This window comes from Peromyscus eremicus, chromosome 4 (genome assembly GCF_949786415.1).
Source record: "Peromyscus eremicus chromosome 4, PerEre_H2_v1, whole genome shotgun sequence".
NCBI classification, from domain to species: Eukaryota; Metazoa; Chordata; class Mammalia; order Rodentia; family Cricetidae; genus Peromyscus; species Peromyscus eremicus.
The window spans coordinates 106,347,082-106,361,002 of NC_081419.1; the positions used below are offsets into that span (position 1 = coordinate 106,347,082).

At 45.2% G+C, this 13,921-nt stretch overlaps 1 protein-coding gene across 1 annotated transcript; it reads right to left on the reverse strand.

Annotated features, from left to right (window-relative positions):
• Positions 1-5,663: 5,663 nt before the first annotated feature.
• Prokr2 (prokineticin receptor 2) lies at positions 5,664-13,632 on the reverse strand. The gene is made up of 2 exons (XM_059259594.1): positions 13,160-13,632; positions 5,664-6,661 (listed from the first exon to the last, which is right to left on the reverse strand). The coding sequence occupies exons 1-2, from the start codon at positions 13,615-13,617 to the stop codon at positions 5,965-5,967; spliced, it is 1,155 nt and encodes a 384-aa protein (XP_059115577.1). The 5' UTR covers positions 13,618-13,632; the 3' UTR covers positions 5,664-5,964.
• Positions 13,633-13,921: the final 289 nt, after the last annotated feature.

A 13,921-nucleotide genomic window follows, 5' to 3' on the forward strand; every position in this document is an offset into this window, starting at 1 on the left:
TGTCCTTGCTGCTGGTGATCTAGTGGGTACCTGAATCCAATTCTCTCCCAATCCCTGGACATCACTGCACTTCTCTGGTGTTCGTAACAGGGACGGAATGGGGCAGGCCCCAGTTTCCTTCCCTGCCATGTCTCGTCCCTTTCAGTGTCCCTACCCTATGGGTAAGCGGGAAGGTATACATTTTTCATTAAGGTGTTTCCCACAGGTAAGTAAGAGGTGGCTTTTGCCATTCTCAATTCACAGGGCAGCCCAGAACAAGCTTTTCTGGGTCTGCATATCTGTGCATTTACAGGCAAGCCTCTTTCTCCTTTCTATTTCTCAGAGAGGGATGTTGAATTGAGTGGAAGGCCATGTGACTGTCATAGTGGGATTGTCAGTGACAGCTGAAACACAGATACAGACAGAAGGTTTTCCTTCACAATTTGCCCATGATCTCTGAGACCACATCTCCGAGGTGGAGATGAACATCATCTGTGTTGAAGGGATCCTTTCTTTTTTCTCAATCTTCTTCAGTTGTATGTTTGAGTCTGTTGGAAGAAATAGCATTGCCAGCCAAGTGTGGTGGCACACGCCTTTAATCCCAGCACTCAGGAGACAGAGGCAGCTGGATCTCTGTGAGTTAGAAACCAGCCTGGTTGCTGGGTATTGGTGGCACACACCTTTAATTCCAGCACTTAGGAGGCAGAGGTAGGCAGATTTCTGTGAGTTCAAGGCCAGCCTGGTCTACATATTACATTCCAGGACAGCTAAGGCTGTACAGAGAAACCCTGTCTTGAAAAAAAAAAAAACAAAAACAAAAACTAAAAACCAAACCAAAACAAAAAAAGGAATCGGCCTGATCTACCTAGCAAGATTCAGGAAGCCAGAGCTACTTAGAAAGATCCTGCTTCAAAAAACAAACAGGCCGGGCGGTGGTGGCGCATGCCTTTAATCCCAGCACTTGGGAGGCAGAGGCAGGTGGATCTCTGTGAGTTTAAGGCCAGCCTAGGACTACAGAGTGAGTTCCAGGACAGGCTCCAAAGCTACACAGAGAAACCCTGTCTTGAAAAAACAAAAACCAAAACCAAACAAACAAACAGGACAAAAAACAAAACAACAAAAAGAACAGAAAAGAAATGGCATTGCCTATTAGCAAGAGTGTCTCACCGTGGCTTTGCAAAGATCATCATCTTTCTTTGGACATGCCACATAAACACTCAGTTAAACATTTGTCAGTGCTGTTCTCCTTTCCACGGTGGGATGAAGAGGTGGGCGTGTGCTTTTCTTCCTCCCTGCCTGTAACAGCACTACGGAGCTACGGGCCTGTAGTTACCAGGTTTCTGGTGGGGAGAAAGCTTTTGTTCTTAAGACATGTGGTCTGCAGAAGGTGTGGGCTGTGGCTTGGGTAAGTGTGTGTATTTCCATCAACAGGGCTCCCTCTTCAAGGGTTTCAATCCACATCAAAGTGACAGACTTGGAAGGAGGGGAGACAGGGATGCTGCAAGAAATGACCATTTGACTAATTAAAGTCTTAGACCTTAAGGTTTCATTTAGCTAGTGTCCCAAGCTATGTGTTATGACAAGCAAGGTCTGAACTCAAGAGACAGGACTCAATTCTCGTTCTTCACAAGAATGTCCAGTAAAGTGATTAAACACAGAATTGGAGATATATATATATATATATATATATATATATATATATATATATATATATAAATACACACACACACACACACACAAAGAATTAGTAAATACTATCAGTTGCTCGTAAGGAAAGCTTAGGGCCATACACCTGAGGCCACTGGTCGTATTTTGTCAACTGGTCACCATATAACCTTTTAAATGCATGCTTCCATTTAATCATACTTTATTTAACATGCCCTTGAGTCCTTGACATTGAGTTCAAGGCCAATGCCTCTATAATAAAGCCTCTCTAACATATCTATTTTCTATATAAGATGTATCCTAGCCTTTTTGTACCTGGGAACACCAGACATCACTTAAGCACCATTTTGGGGCTCTATAAACAAGACATGACCTAAATAGACTTTGAAAGCATACATAGCAGGATAGTGGAGCCCACACTGTCTGCTACCACAGAAGCCAGTGAGTAGAGACAGGGGCACTAGTACCCGAGAAGCCAGAGTGAGATCTGCTTGGATCACCCTGGTTAACATAATTTTTTTTTCAAGACAGGGTTTCTCTGTGTAGCCCTGTCTGTCCTGGAACTTGCTCTGTAGACCAGGCTGACCTCGAACTTACAGAGATCCGTCTGTCTCTAACTCCCAAGTGCTGGGGTTAAAGGTGTGCGCCTCCACCGCCCAGCTTAGTTAGCATAATTTTATAGTGAACCAGGACAGAGGCCTGTAAATAATTCCCATGCCCCTCTTGTCAGGTGGTCAGCTTGGTCTCTGAGATCCTAAGTGTTGGTGGCTTTCTCCTTGTCTCCTCCTGCACTTTTCATATGTAGCTAGGGGATTGGGATTGGGAAGCGGAGTGGAGAAGGGGTTGTCTTGGTGAATGAGTATCCTATTTCTCCTGAGCCCCATTTAGATCACACCCAGGCTAAAGGTTAACTCAGAACAAAAAGGCTGTTAGCAGTGTGTATGTGAAGGTCTTTTGCAGTATGAAGTTCAACTTGGACCCTTGCACTGTGGAATGGAAATGCCCCTCCTGTCCTGCACCAAATACTTGTTTACAACTGCAATAAGAAGGCAGAGTCTCAGCTTGCTCAACCTCTGCTAGAACCATGTGCATTGGATCAGTTGAAAGTCACTGTTTTGTGTGTCTAAACAAGCATCATGAGTACTGATTTGGGGGTTACAAATAAATTTTAGTTTGTAAACAAATTCACAAACATGCAATCCCACAATAACAAGATTATGCATATACATATATGTCATAACTCATGAGGATACACATACTTAATATCTTCAACTGAATGTAGAAAAGGGAGTTTGTGTTCAAACAAATATTAATTAGAATGCACCATGGAAAAATTTTTTGGAGAAATACTTATTTATAAGAACTGGATATTATTCTTTGAATGTCTTCTGGATAGAGTTGGGTACCATGAGGTTCCAACAGCTATCTACAAGGAAGCCCCATGTGCAAATCACGCTTTGTCTCTTGATCTTATGCCTATACCATAAGGCTTCCAGAAGGGGGATTCAACCCCTTTTTAATGAACAAGCAAAGAAATCTAGGGACTTAAAGAAGGTTTGATATATTCTAGAACTTGGCACCAAGGTGTGCCAGGTCCTTTGGACCGAAATATAGGCAGTCACTGGATGCTGCTCATTGGCCCAGAGTTAAAATCCTGTGACAAGGCTTTAGCTCTTTGAGAATTAACTGTGTACCGTTTATAGGTCATTTCTTTCTTTGGAATTTGATCTACCAAAGAAAGAAGTTGAATTTTGTCCTCAAGGCATTTCCTGGTCTAGTGTCCTATTGGTGTGTGTGTGTGTGTGTGTGTGTGTGTGTGAGAGAGAGAGAGAGAGAGAGAGAGAGAGAGAGAGAGAGAGAGAGAGAGAGAGAGAGAGAGTTCTTGAGGCCAAGGGAGTATATGGTTGGAGGATGTGTTTTAGAACCACCATTATTGAGTAGAAACAGAACTTGTGTCAAGATTTCTAATTACCTCCCACATGTCACATTTTTCCTTGTGAAGTCTGAAATTGTTTGTCATGCCTGAGGGCCTGAAGCATTTTTTGATTTCTCCAATTTTAGAAGTAACTTATTTTAAATGTTGGATGCTTAACAAAAACCTGTAACAGCTTCATTGTATAACCATCTTTTCTCTTATTGTGGCCAAGAAAATGGATCTGCTTTACTAAATGTGATTAACTTTTCAATGTGAAATAGTAGGTATAAGTGTATACTTATCTTAATATGTTAAAAAGTATCTTAACCTTGCCTTTAGTTAGTGTTGAGAAGAGTGAACACAAATGCAATTAACTTAGTACCTTAGTTCTAACTGGAGGCATAAATAGTCTCCTTGCGAAAGAAGCCTGCACTTTAAAAATCATTAATAAATAAGGGGGTGTGTAGGGTAATGGTTCCCTGCTAATTTACACTCAAGAACACACTCCTGAGAGAACACAGATATGAGGCCACTTGCTAGTATGAGATGGCCAAGTTCTAAGAAGGCCTTCAGAAATTCTCTTTCATGCTTGAGTTGCTTAGACAACTATTACTTCATTTACATCGAAACATATAAACACAGCATAAAACATTAGCAAGGAACCCTTTGAACACTGTGATTATAATTCTTTATATTAACTATCCCATATGACAACTGCATACACTTTATTCACTGGAATATCACATATACACATTGATATTTACAGAAGTGTTTTTCAGGTAAATATAAATGGAAGGAGGAGAGTACGTCTGAATGTAAGAAGGAGGTGAAGTCTGTTGACACACTCAAAGGATACAGGGTCTACTGGAGAGATTGGAGGTTTATCATGGAAGCGTGACATGCCTATGCCCTTGACAGAATAGCAGCCCTCCTGTGTGGAGGAAGGTCTTCTGGGTAAGTGAGTGTGCAGTTAAGGGAGGGATGCATATGGGGCTATGAAGGAGGAAGGAGACACCTAGCCAGGCAGGTCAGCCTAAACAACCCTACTGTTGAGTAGATGACATAATAATACAAATGAATTCAGTCCTGGAGTTCACCAATGCTGTGCTGGGAAGACTGTTCATGCTTCTAAGACCACAGGGAGGCTGAGAGTATGGCTATTGACTGCATCCTCCCAATTGCAACCTCGGACAGGGTGACCTCTATGCCCCACTATAGATACGCTACTTCAAAATGAGTTCAGGAGTCTCCAGTCCAAAGAACAGGGATGAAAATGTGGAGCTGTTCCTCTATTTTTTTTTTTAAAAAAAAAAACCATAATGAATGCTATTTCCAAACTCCCTCTAATGAGCTCTTCAGTATCACATTCTTAACAAGGGTAGAGCTGAAAACCATATGTACCATGACTTCAATGGGCTTTCCTACTGATCTGTTTTCATTTTTCCCATTTCATTAAAGTGGAGACACACAGAGATGAGTCCTGGAGTTAGGACATTCACACAGATCTTTGGATCTCAAGCAGAGCTCCTTTTATAAGACAGAACACATTCTAGAAAATCGTCCAAATTGTAGCAAATGGACACAGATTATATTCATTGGTGCTGGCAACCTCTGCCTCTTTCTGTGTCCTCTTCCTTCAGGACCCCAGAGCCTTGCAATACTTGGCATTGAAGTATCAGGAACTGGATGCATTTCTTGTCTTGGGATTTCCCATCTTCACCCTACAGGCTGATGAGATTTGACACATCAGTGGTAAAGACATTTTCCCTTTTTGAAATAACACCATTGTAGGTAAGTACAGAATACCAAGGAGATAGCTGGAGCTGGGTGGGGAAGGTAAATGTGCTGTATGGACTCTCTTCCTATGAGACCATGGACTCAACACTGATGGAGTCATCCTTACATTTCTGCCATATCTAAGTGCTTTATTCTATTGCCTTTTGGCAGTTCTGTGCAGATGAGATACAGAATGGGAGAATATGGAGCATGAGTCTGGCTAATCATTTATGACCTCTTTCTAGTGACCTAGAAGAATGGATAGATAGATAGATAAGTAGATATATAGAGCTTGATAACAGCCAAATAGATTCTACCATTTCTTTGGAGGGGGGGGGGACTTTCTGCACATAGCAGGTAATCAGCAAATGTAGTTCCTTCGAATAATCTCTTGGTGTGGTTTGCAGACAGAAGGCATTCAGTCATGTCACTTGCTGCCATTTATGTCTAGCCTCTTAAGGTGTTACACAGATAGCAATTGTGCTGTATGTTAGGACATAGAAACATCCAGACACATTTGGGCAGGAGAGCGTGAATACAGCTGTCTTTCCCCATGTAGCTTGTGAGTGGTTGATGGCGTGTGATACACTGAGTATCGAATTTGTTTTCCCTTGGGCATCACCAGCAGACTACTTCAGCCTGATACAATCCACCTCCTCCGTGGCAGGCACCCCACTGGTTTTGAGGTCAAGGTCAGCGCTGGACTTGCTGCCGTAGCGAGAAGGCCGCCAGCGCAGCCGCAGCATCTTCTTAAAGTACTTCATGGTCTTGTTCTTGACCGTCACGAAACACACGGTGTTGATCATGCTGTTGCTCATGGCGATGCACTCAACAACGTAGAAGGCGGTGAGGTAGTGCTTCTCCTTCACGAACACGTTAGGGAAGAAGTCTCGCACGATGCTGAAGCCGTAGAAAGGCGCCCAGCACAGCACGTAGGCCGTGAGGATGCCCATGAGCAACAGCACTGTCTTGCGGCGGCAGCGCAGCCGCTTGCGGATCTGCTCCGTCTGGAAGCCAGGTACGGCCTTGAACCAGAGCTCCTGGGAGATCCTGGCGTAGCACAGGGTCATGGTGACAACCGGGCCCACGAACTCAAGGCCGAAGACGAAGAGGAAGTAGGATTTGTAGTAGAGCTGCTGGTCCACTGGCCAGATCTGGCCACAGAAGATCTTTTCCTGATTCTTGACGATAACGAGGATGGTTTCGGTGGTGAAGTAGGCAGACGGGATGGCGATGAGGATGGAGACCATCCAGACCAGAGCGATCAGGAAGGAGGCGGTCTGATAATTCATCCGTGGTTTCAAGGGGTGGACAATGGCGAGGTATCTGGAGGAAGAGGGAAGTCAGCAATGATGATTAAACTTGGAAGCACCATTTTTTTTTTTTTTTTTAACCAGCCCAGAGCATATGTAAAAGCCTGGGAGCAGCACAATGAATCCCCAGGCACCCACTACCTGGGTTTAAGCAGTACTAGCTCATTAACAGCCCCACTTGGCATTTAGAGTAGGGATTTAATAGAAAGAGCAGACAGGTGAAATCAATGTGGCTTTTCTCCCTTGACTGGAATAGGGATCTGGGAATTTTCCTTTCTCTCTGAGATCTGTTTCTCTGAATACAACCTGAGACAAATGATACTTACCTTGAGGATGTTTGTGAACATTAAACATGATAAAGATGTACTTGCGTGAGTGTCTTTCAGTAGATACATGTGCTCATCTGTTCACGGTACTATTATACCCTTTTGAGTTTTCAGTCTTGCTGTCCTGCCCACAAACAAGGTACTCTTACAGTTCTTATTCCAAATACCCCATGATCTAAGGGGAAAGCAGAGCTGTGCACCTCAGAGTGAGGTGTGGACACTGCCCGGGCTTCTTCCTCCTCCTGCTGGACGTCAGCCTGCATCATGGAGGCAGTGGGATTAAGGACTCTGGTGGGAAATAAGTACGATGCCTAGGTTCATGACTGGCAGATTCCAGACCCGAGCCTCCTAATATAATACTTTCACGCCCCCCTCCCCATGCCATTTCACACTCAAGAGAAAGTGCCTAATGAAGATACTTCAATGTGGCTCCTTAAAGCATTACCCTTGTTCTTTTCAGTGAGTCACTGCTCAAGAAACCCCACCAGCCTTTTCCCTTCGTGGAAAACGAGCTCACCTGTGTGGGTTGCATGTCTCCCTTCCAGAGAGATGGAATGATCGCTATTTAGATATTTGGGTCCTGGAATAATTTCTGTGCATTATGTGGGTGGGGGCAGGAAGGGTGGTAGGGGGAGGTGGAGGAAGAGAAGAGGTGTGAGAGGTAGGTAAGAGACAAACTATCCTGGAAACGAGTGTGTGAGCCAAGAGCAGGAAGCCGCCCGTAGACAGTTCTGTCTAACCAGACCCTTCGATCACCTTTCCAACCCCCTGACTTGATTTAGAAGTCCCTCTGCCATGTTGCTACTTTCTGTCCCTTGTGGTATTTTGGCCATCTTGTCCCATCTGTCCCTGCTTGCTAGTGGCTCTCCAGCTAATTCCATATTTGACACTTCCAAATACTGAGGAGAAAGCTGGACCCATCCCAACCACAAGGGGTAGATGGGATGAGTGGGGTAGGTGGGTGGGATCCTGGCTGGGTGTTACCATACCAAGTGGTGGAGCTCTCCACCCATCTGTGTGACCAGGCTAGGAGGACAAGCATCACAGGACAGTGCCGGAGAGGCAAACAGGCACCGGCCATTTGACTGGGGTAGGAATATCTCACAGTCACTGTCTCTCTGTGCTAGCTGGATGAATGTTTCCTGTTGCCTTTATAATCAAAGTGACACTTGAAATGGAATACATTGTGATAGTGCAGTTTTGGAGGTCAGAAGTCTCATGTGTTTTTTCCTGGGTAATCTTGGGAGCCAGCAGATGGCATTCCTTTTAGGGGCTCTCAGGAAAGAACGTGTGTGTGTGTGTGTGTGTGTGTGTGTGTGTGTGTGTGTGTGTGTTTTGCTGTTGTTGGCATTTCTAACTTTTCAAGAGCTGCCTATATTTCTTGGTTTTTAACCCTCTTTTTCTTCAAAGCCAGCAGCGGCCAGTGGATTATTTTTCATGTAGGCCCATTGTGACATTCTGCCCATCTCCTTCAGGTAAGAATCTTTGCCATCTATTAGCTCCACCCAAATTACCCAGTACAGTCTCTATTTTAAGATCAGCAACCTTAGTTCCATAAGTTACCTTGCTCCTCCATAGGGTACCATTTAGCATAGTCGCAGGCTTGGGGCATTTGGATGTAGTTATCTTTGTCGGGCATTCAGTATTCTGTGTACTGTACTGATCTTTAGATACTGCAAAACAAATTCAGGACTCAATAGCGCTCTCAGTCCGGTTCTATCACCACTCACAGTATACCAGTAACTAATACAAAGAAAACTTTCACATTCCTGCTAATTTTGTTGTCAATTTTTTTTAAAAGACAGAATTTAATGTAGTCCTGGGTGGCCTGCAACTTAATTATAGATTAAGCTAACCTAAAACACACACACACACACACACACACACACACACACACACACCAGCACACACCAGATTTATAGCCTGATTGATAGCCTGCCTTTTAAAGGTGTGTGCTATCCAGCCTGGTTATTTTTTTGTGGAGATAGGTTTTCCTCTGTGTAGCCCTGGCTGTCCTGGAACTTTCTGTAGACCAGGCTGACCTCAAACTCACAGAGGTCCACCTGCCTCTTCTTCCCAAGTGCTGGGATTAAAGGTGTACACCACCACCACCCTGTGGACCCACCTATTGTTAACTCTTACACTCAAATACTTTGTCGTCTGATTCATCTTCCTTACTCTGAAGGGCATCCCAAAATTCACTGTTAACATCAAGTAAATCAGAAAGAAAAAAGCATTGACTTAGGGCGTTAATTAGGAGGCCAGTTCCCAAGCTGTGCACTTGGATAAATAACTTATGCTCCTGAGACTTAGTCTCTGCATCTGTGAAGTGGGGATAATAATGACTTAACTGACAATCTGTCAGGGTTTTTGTCAGCTTCCAAGAAAGCAAACATTCATAATGTATGATGGAGTTATGGTACATTGCTTATGCTGATTAGTTTCCCTGACTCATTTGTTGGCAAGAGAGACATCTGCAAGGTCTCTGTTGCCAACTATCTGCTTGAATGTACGTGTGTGTGTGTGTGTGTGTGTGTGTGTGTGTGTGTGTGTGTGTGCAAATGCTTTTGAGGTCAATGGATTCCTTTAATTCTCTACAACTAGAAAAACATCCCCCTTCATGAGCGTAGTCTCTGGGCTCAACTTCCAAGGACAGCCTGAGGTGGCCCTTCTGGTGTCTACTGAGCAGAGCAGGCATATTTGGACAGACAGTGGACAGAAGTGCACAGGGACTCTGTGCTTCTGCAAGGAGCCCAGGCTGAGCATGGGGCGGTGCGTCAGCCCCACTCTGTTGCTGTTTCCTGTTGTCTATAATAAATGCCCTCGCTTAAAATGACACGCACTGTGATCATGCACAGTTGTCACTGGGTAAGCTCGGGGGCTGGCGGGTGACATTCGTTTTGGGGGGCTCTTAGGAGAGAATCTATGTGGGAGGAGGGCAGAGGTTCACGAGTCTCTTCCAACTCACAACAAACTTACATTGTTTCTCTGTCAGATGTGAATAAAAATACCATCCCAGGAAAAACTACCCACCATGGCCCCAGTAAAAAGACTACTAAAATCAGCACTTTAAGAGAAAGGGCATCTGATGCAACTTTCTGATGAGTTAGAGCCTGGTGATGGGAGAAGGGTGCTATTTATCAGGAATCGCTATCCTAGGGCCTAAGGTCCCATGTGCTGTCTTTACCCCTTGAGCCTTACAGAACTCCCACCACCTACCCATGACCTCCTCTGTGCTTGTCAGATGTGCTCCTGCCCATGAAGCTTCCTTTCCATCTAGCTCCTCTACTAGCCGAGGCAGGTATAAACTTCGTGAGGGAGCTAAGTCTAGATTTAGGGGTGTATATCTGTTATGTCTGTTATCCCAGTACCTTAGTTCAAGATCATTCTGGACTACATACGTGAGGTGCTTGCCTCTCTTGAAAAACAAGCATTTATAAATTAGTGTATCTTTATTATTCTTAATGTTTGATAATTCCTAGTTTTTAAAATGAAAAAAAAAAAACAACTTCTTGTGTTAAACAGCCATATCTTCTACTGCTTGCTGTTCCATGTACTTAGCCTGGGAACAGTAGACCCCAAACTGATTGTGGTCATGGCAGATGCCGCCAGTACCTCCTCCATACGCCTCTGCTCTTATCCCTTCAGTATATACTCACCTACAACCCTCCACCTTTACCATTTCAGTGCATACGTCCTCATACCCTGTGTTCTTACCACTTTGGTATATACTCCCTCATTCCTCTCTGCTTTGCCATTTCAGCATATGTGTGTGCATTCCAGCATGCCCACACCTGCCTTTTTGTCTGTCTGTTTGTCTGAGTGGCCTGCAGAGTCCTCTGGCTACCTGTGCAGTATTTTCAGAGATGCAATAACTTGAAAGTGTATAAACACCCCAGCTCCCTCCTTCTGCTCCTGGGAAAACTCTGGGAATCCCCCATGGAAACTTTAGTAATGTATCTGCTGCCCTCACTTCTCATTCCCTCTTGGTGCCTTCTAGTTCAATCTGCATGAGGATCCCTGCGTCAGAGGGTTTGGGGGAATAACACAAACTAAGATATAGCTATCTTACTTGGAGACAGAAAGACCGAAGACATGATGATTGCTCTTAAAATACATCTTTGGGGAAGGATATCTATATTTCCATACACAATATGAATTGGAAGGTCAGGCTGGCGTAGTCCACAATGTGAGACTCAGGATTTATAGCCTGTGACTGTTGTGGGACATTTGTACACTGTGTGAAGATGTTGCTGTGATTGGTTTAATAAAGAGCTGAAGGGCCAATAGCTAGGCAGGAGTTATAGGCGGGACTTCCGGGCAGAGAGAGGAAGTAAGAGGAGGTAATTGAGGTGCAGAGGAGATGCCAACAAGACGGGGGTGGGGTGGGAATCGGACATATAGATTGAAAGAAAGGTAAAAAGATGCAAGGCAAAAATGTAGATTAATATAAAGGGGCTAATTTAAGTTATAAGAGCTAGTGTGACAAGCCTAAGCTAAGGCTGAGCATTCCTAATTAATAAGCCTCCATGTCATTATTTGGGAGCTGGTGGCCCCAAGAAAAAATCTGACTACAACGGTGATGCTCAGATGCTTCCTTCCTGTGGATGGATGTGGATTTTAGGGAGCAGTCAGAAGCTACTGGAGAACAAGGGACAGGTCAGCAGAGCATCAGAGTGTCCATCGTGACTTGCCAAGTGGTAAAGCTGGGGGGGACACATACCGGACTTAGAGCTGCACCTAAGTGTGGGGTCAGCGGGTGAGGGACAGGAAGAAAAGCAGGGGATGACAGTCCCTTCCCTGCTTGGGTCACTGGGAGTGGTGGCCCAGCTGGTGGAGTGTGGAGGCTGTGTGGGGAAGGGTTGGCTGGGGAGAAATGGGACCTCTGCTGTCTGTGCCCAGTGACTGCTTCCTAAGCAGTTCTAGCTGCACAGACCGTAAGATAAAGTAAAACTGACGTCACCGACACAAAGCTCACAGGAGGACGAGGGGTGAGGACAGCCATTGCTCTCACTTCGGCAAACCTTAGAGTCACTCAGGAAAGCGAAGACAAATGCAGATTTGCAACTCCCAGCTCAAGGGATGCCCATTCAGGAGACTTGGGTGGGTGGGGCTCAGGAACTAGACTCAGTCTCTGTAGCAAGTGATAGTCTGGTGATTTTTCCCGAGGAATCTTGTGCAGCTGGCTGGTGAGTGTGCATTTCATAAGCTGGCTTCTGGACTACAGAGCCTCAAAGCTGTGTGTAATAAAGGTGCTTTCCCACGGGTATCCTGCTACAAAAAGGAAGAAGCGTCTTGTTCCTGTGTCTGTTGTTAGTAGAACTGAGAAATAACTAACTGGGATATTGAAAAGCACTGCACAGCACTCAGAACAAGGGAGAAACTCGAGAGCTGAAGAAGACGAAAGGGGAGGTCACGACGCACATCATCAGAATGCATTTCAGAACAGCTCAAAAGGGTGAACTCATCAAGGTCCCCACCCCCCACCCTGCCGCCAGTGACAATGCTGACCTGAAACATGCAAGAGTCCTCGTGGGCTGCTATTACAAATCTTACCTATAAATTTATAACAGAGCAAGGACTTCTGGAAGGTCTCATGCAAATGTATGTAAATAAGCATGCAGATGCATGCAAAACAGCAAAAGCAAACATGTCCTTCCCGCTTTCCTGTAAGCAAATTCTGCTCTTATTTTCAAATCAGCTCTGCAAGAAGTCACCAGAAGGCGTGCTACATGCTGCATGATTCTGATGAAGCGATTAAAGAACAGACAGATCTGAACTGTGATGACAGAGTGATTTCTAGGACTGGGAGTGGAAATCATTAGGGGCACAGGAAGCTTCCTAGACAATGGAATGTTTCGTATCTGGATCCAGCTACATGAGAAACTTGGTACCCATCGTCTTGACTGGAAGCTGCCCTAGTTAAGTATCCCATGGCTTTGAGTAGTTGCTGCCTGAATTTTCTGCTTTTTGCTTTTGTGTTGGAGGCCACGAACTGCCTACATCTGAAACAGAGACCGTATCTCAGGTCATGACTAGAACTGTGAGACTCAGGAGCTTCCAGCTTGCTCAAATGTTGGTGAACAGAACACAGCTGGAGGAAGTCCCCTTCTAGCCCCTCAACAAATCACTGCGGAGTCACATCTGGAGCGATACCAGCCTGTGAAAGCTGACGTGAACCTCACCTGTCAATAGCGATGGCCAGCAGAGCGTTGGTAGAGACGTAAAGGGAGACTGTACGAAGATAGTTGACAGAGGCACAAAGCACGTGACCATGCTCCCAGGAAAGCTGACGTACCACATAATAGTCCATCTCAAAGGGGCAGCAGACAATTGCCACCAGAAAGTCGGAGACGGCCAAGTTAGCAATGAGGAGGTTGGTAAGGTTGCGTAGCTTCTTGTAGCGGGCGAGGGCAGCAATAAAAACAAAGTTGCCAATGCCACAGACTAGCATGATGCCTGCCAGCGCCACACCAATGACAATCTTGGCTGCAAAGAAGGTCTGTGTCTTGGTCATGTCCTCATCCTCATCCAGGGGGAGGTCATAATCACCATAACTGAAGTTGAAGTGGAGCGAGGCGACATGGTCTTGAGGTGGATTCAAGTCAGATGCAAAGCTGGTGTTTCTGTTCTGGGCCGCCATGTTGATTCCTGCAGGAGGGATGGTATCAGGGAGGTGTGTCCAGGTGGAGTCCAGCACCTCCAGCGGGGGCCAGTGAGTGCAGTTCCCTGCTGGAATCCTTGGGAAGAATTACTACATCCAAGATCTTGGGGTGAGGGAAATACAACAAATGGACAGCAAACATCAGTTCTGACAGTATACCCTCAGAGTTCCCTAGGTACAGTCCAACCAGACCCACCCAGGGGTAAGGAGATGGGAGACCCTCTGCCTGCTGGCCACAGAATGAACTGGACTCTCCATAGAAACCCAAGGGGAATGGGCATCC

Coding starts and splice junctions, on each gene's coding strand:
- Prokr2 (XM_059259594.1), bottom strand. CDS start 13,617: ATGGCGGCCCAGAACAGAAACACCAGCTTTGCATCTGACTTGAATCCA. Junction 6,662..13,159: donor CTGGCCATCGCTATTGACAG/GTGAGGTTCACG, acceptor CTCTTCCTCCAG/ATACCTCGCCATTGTCCACC.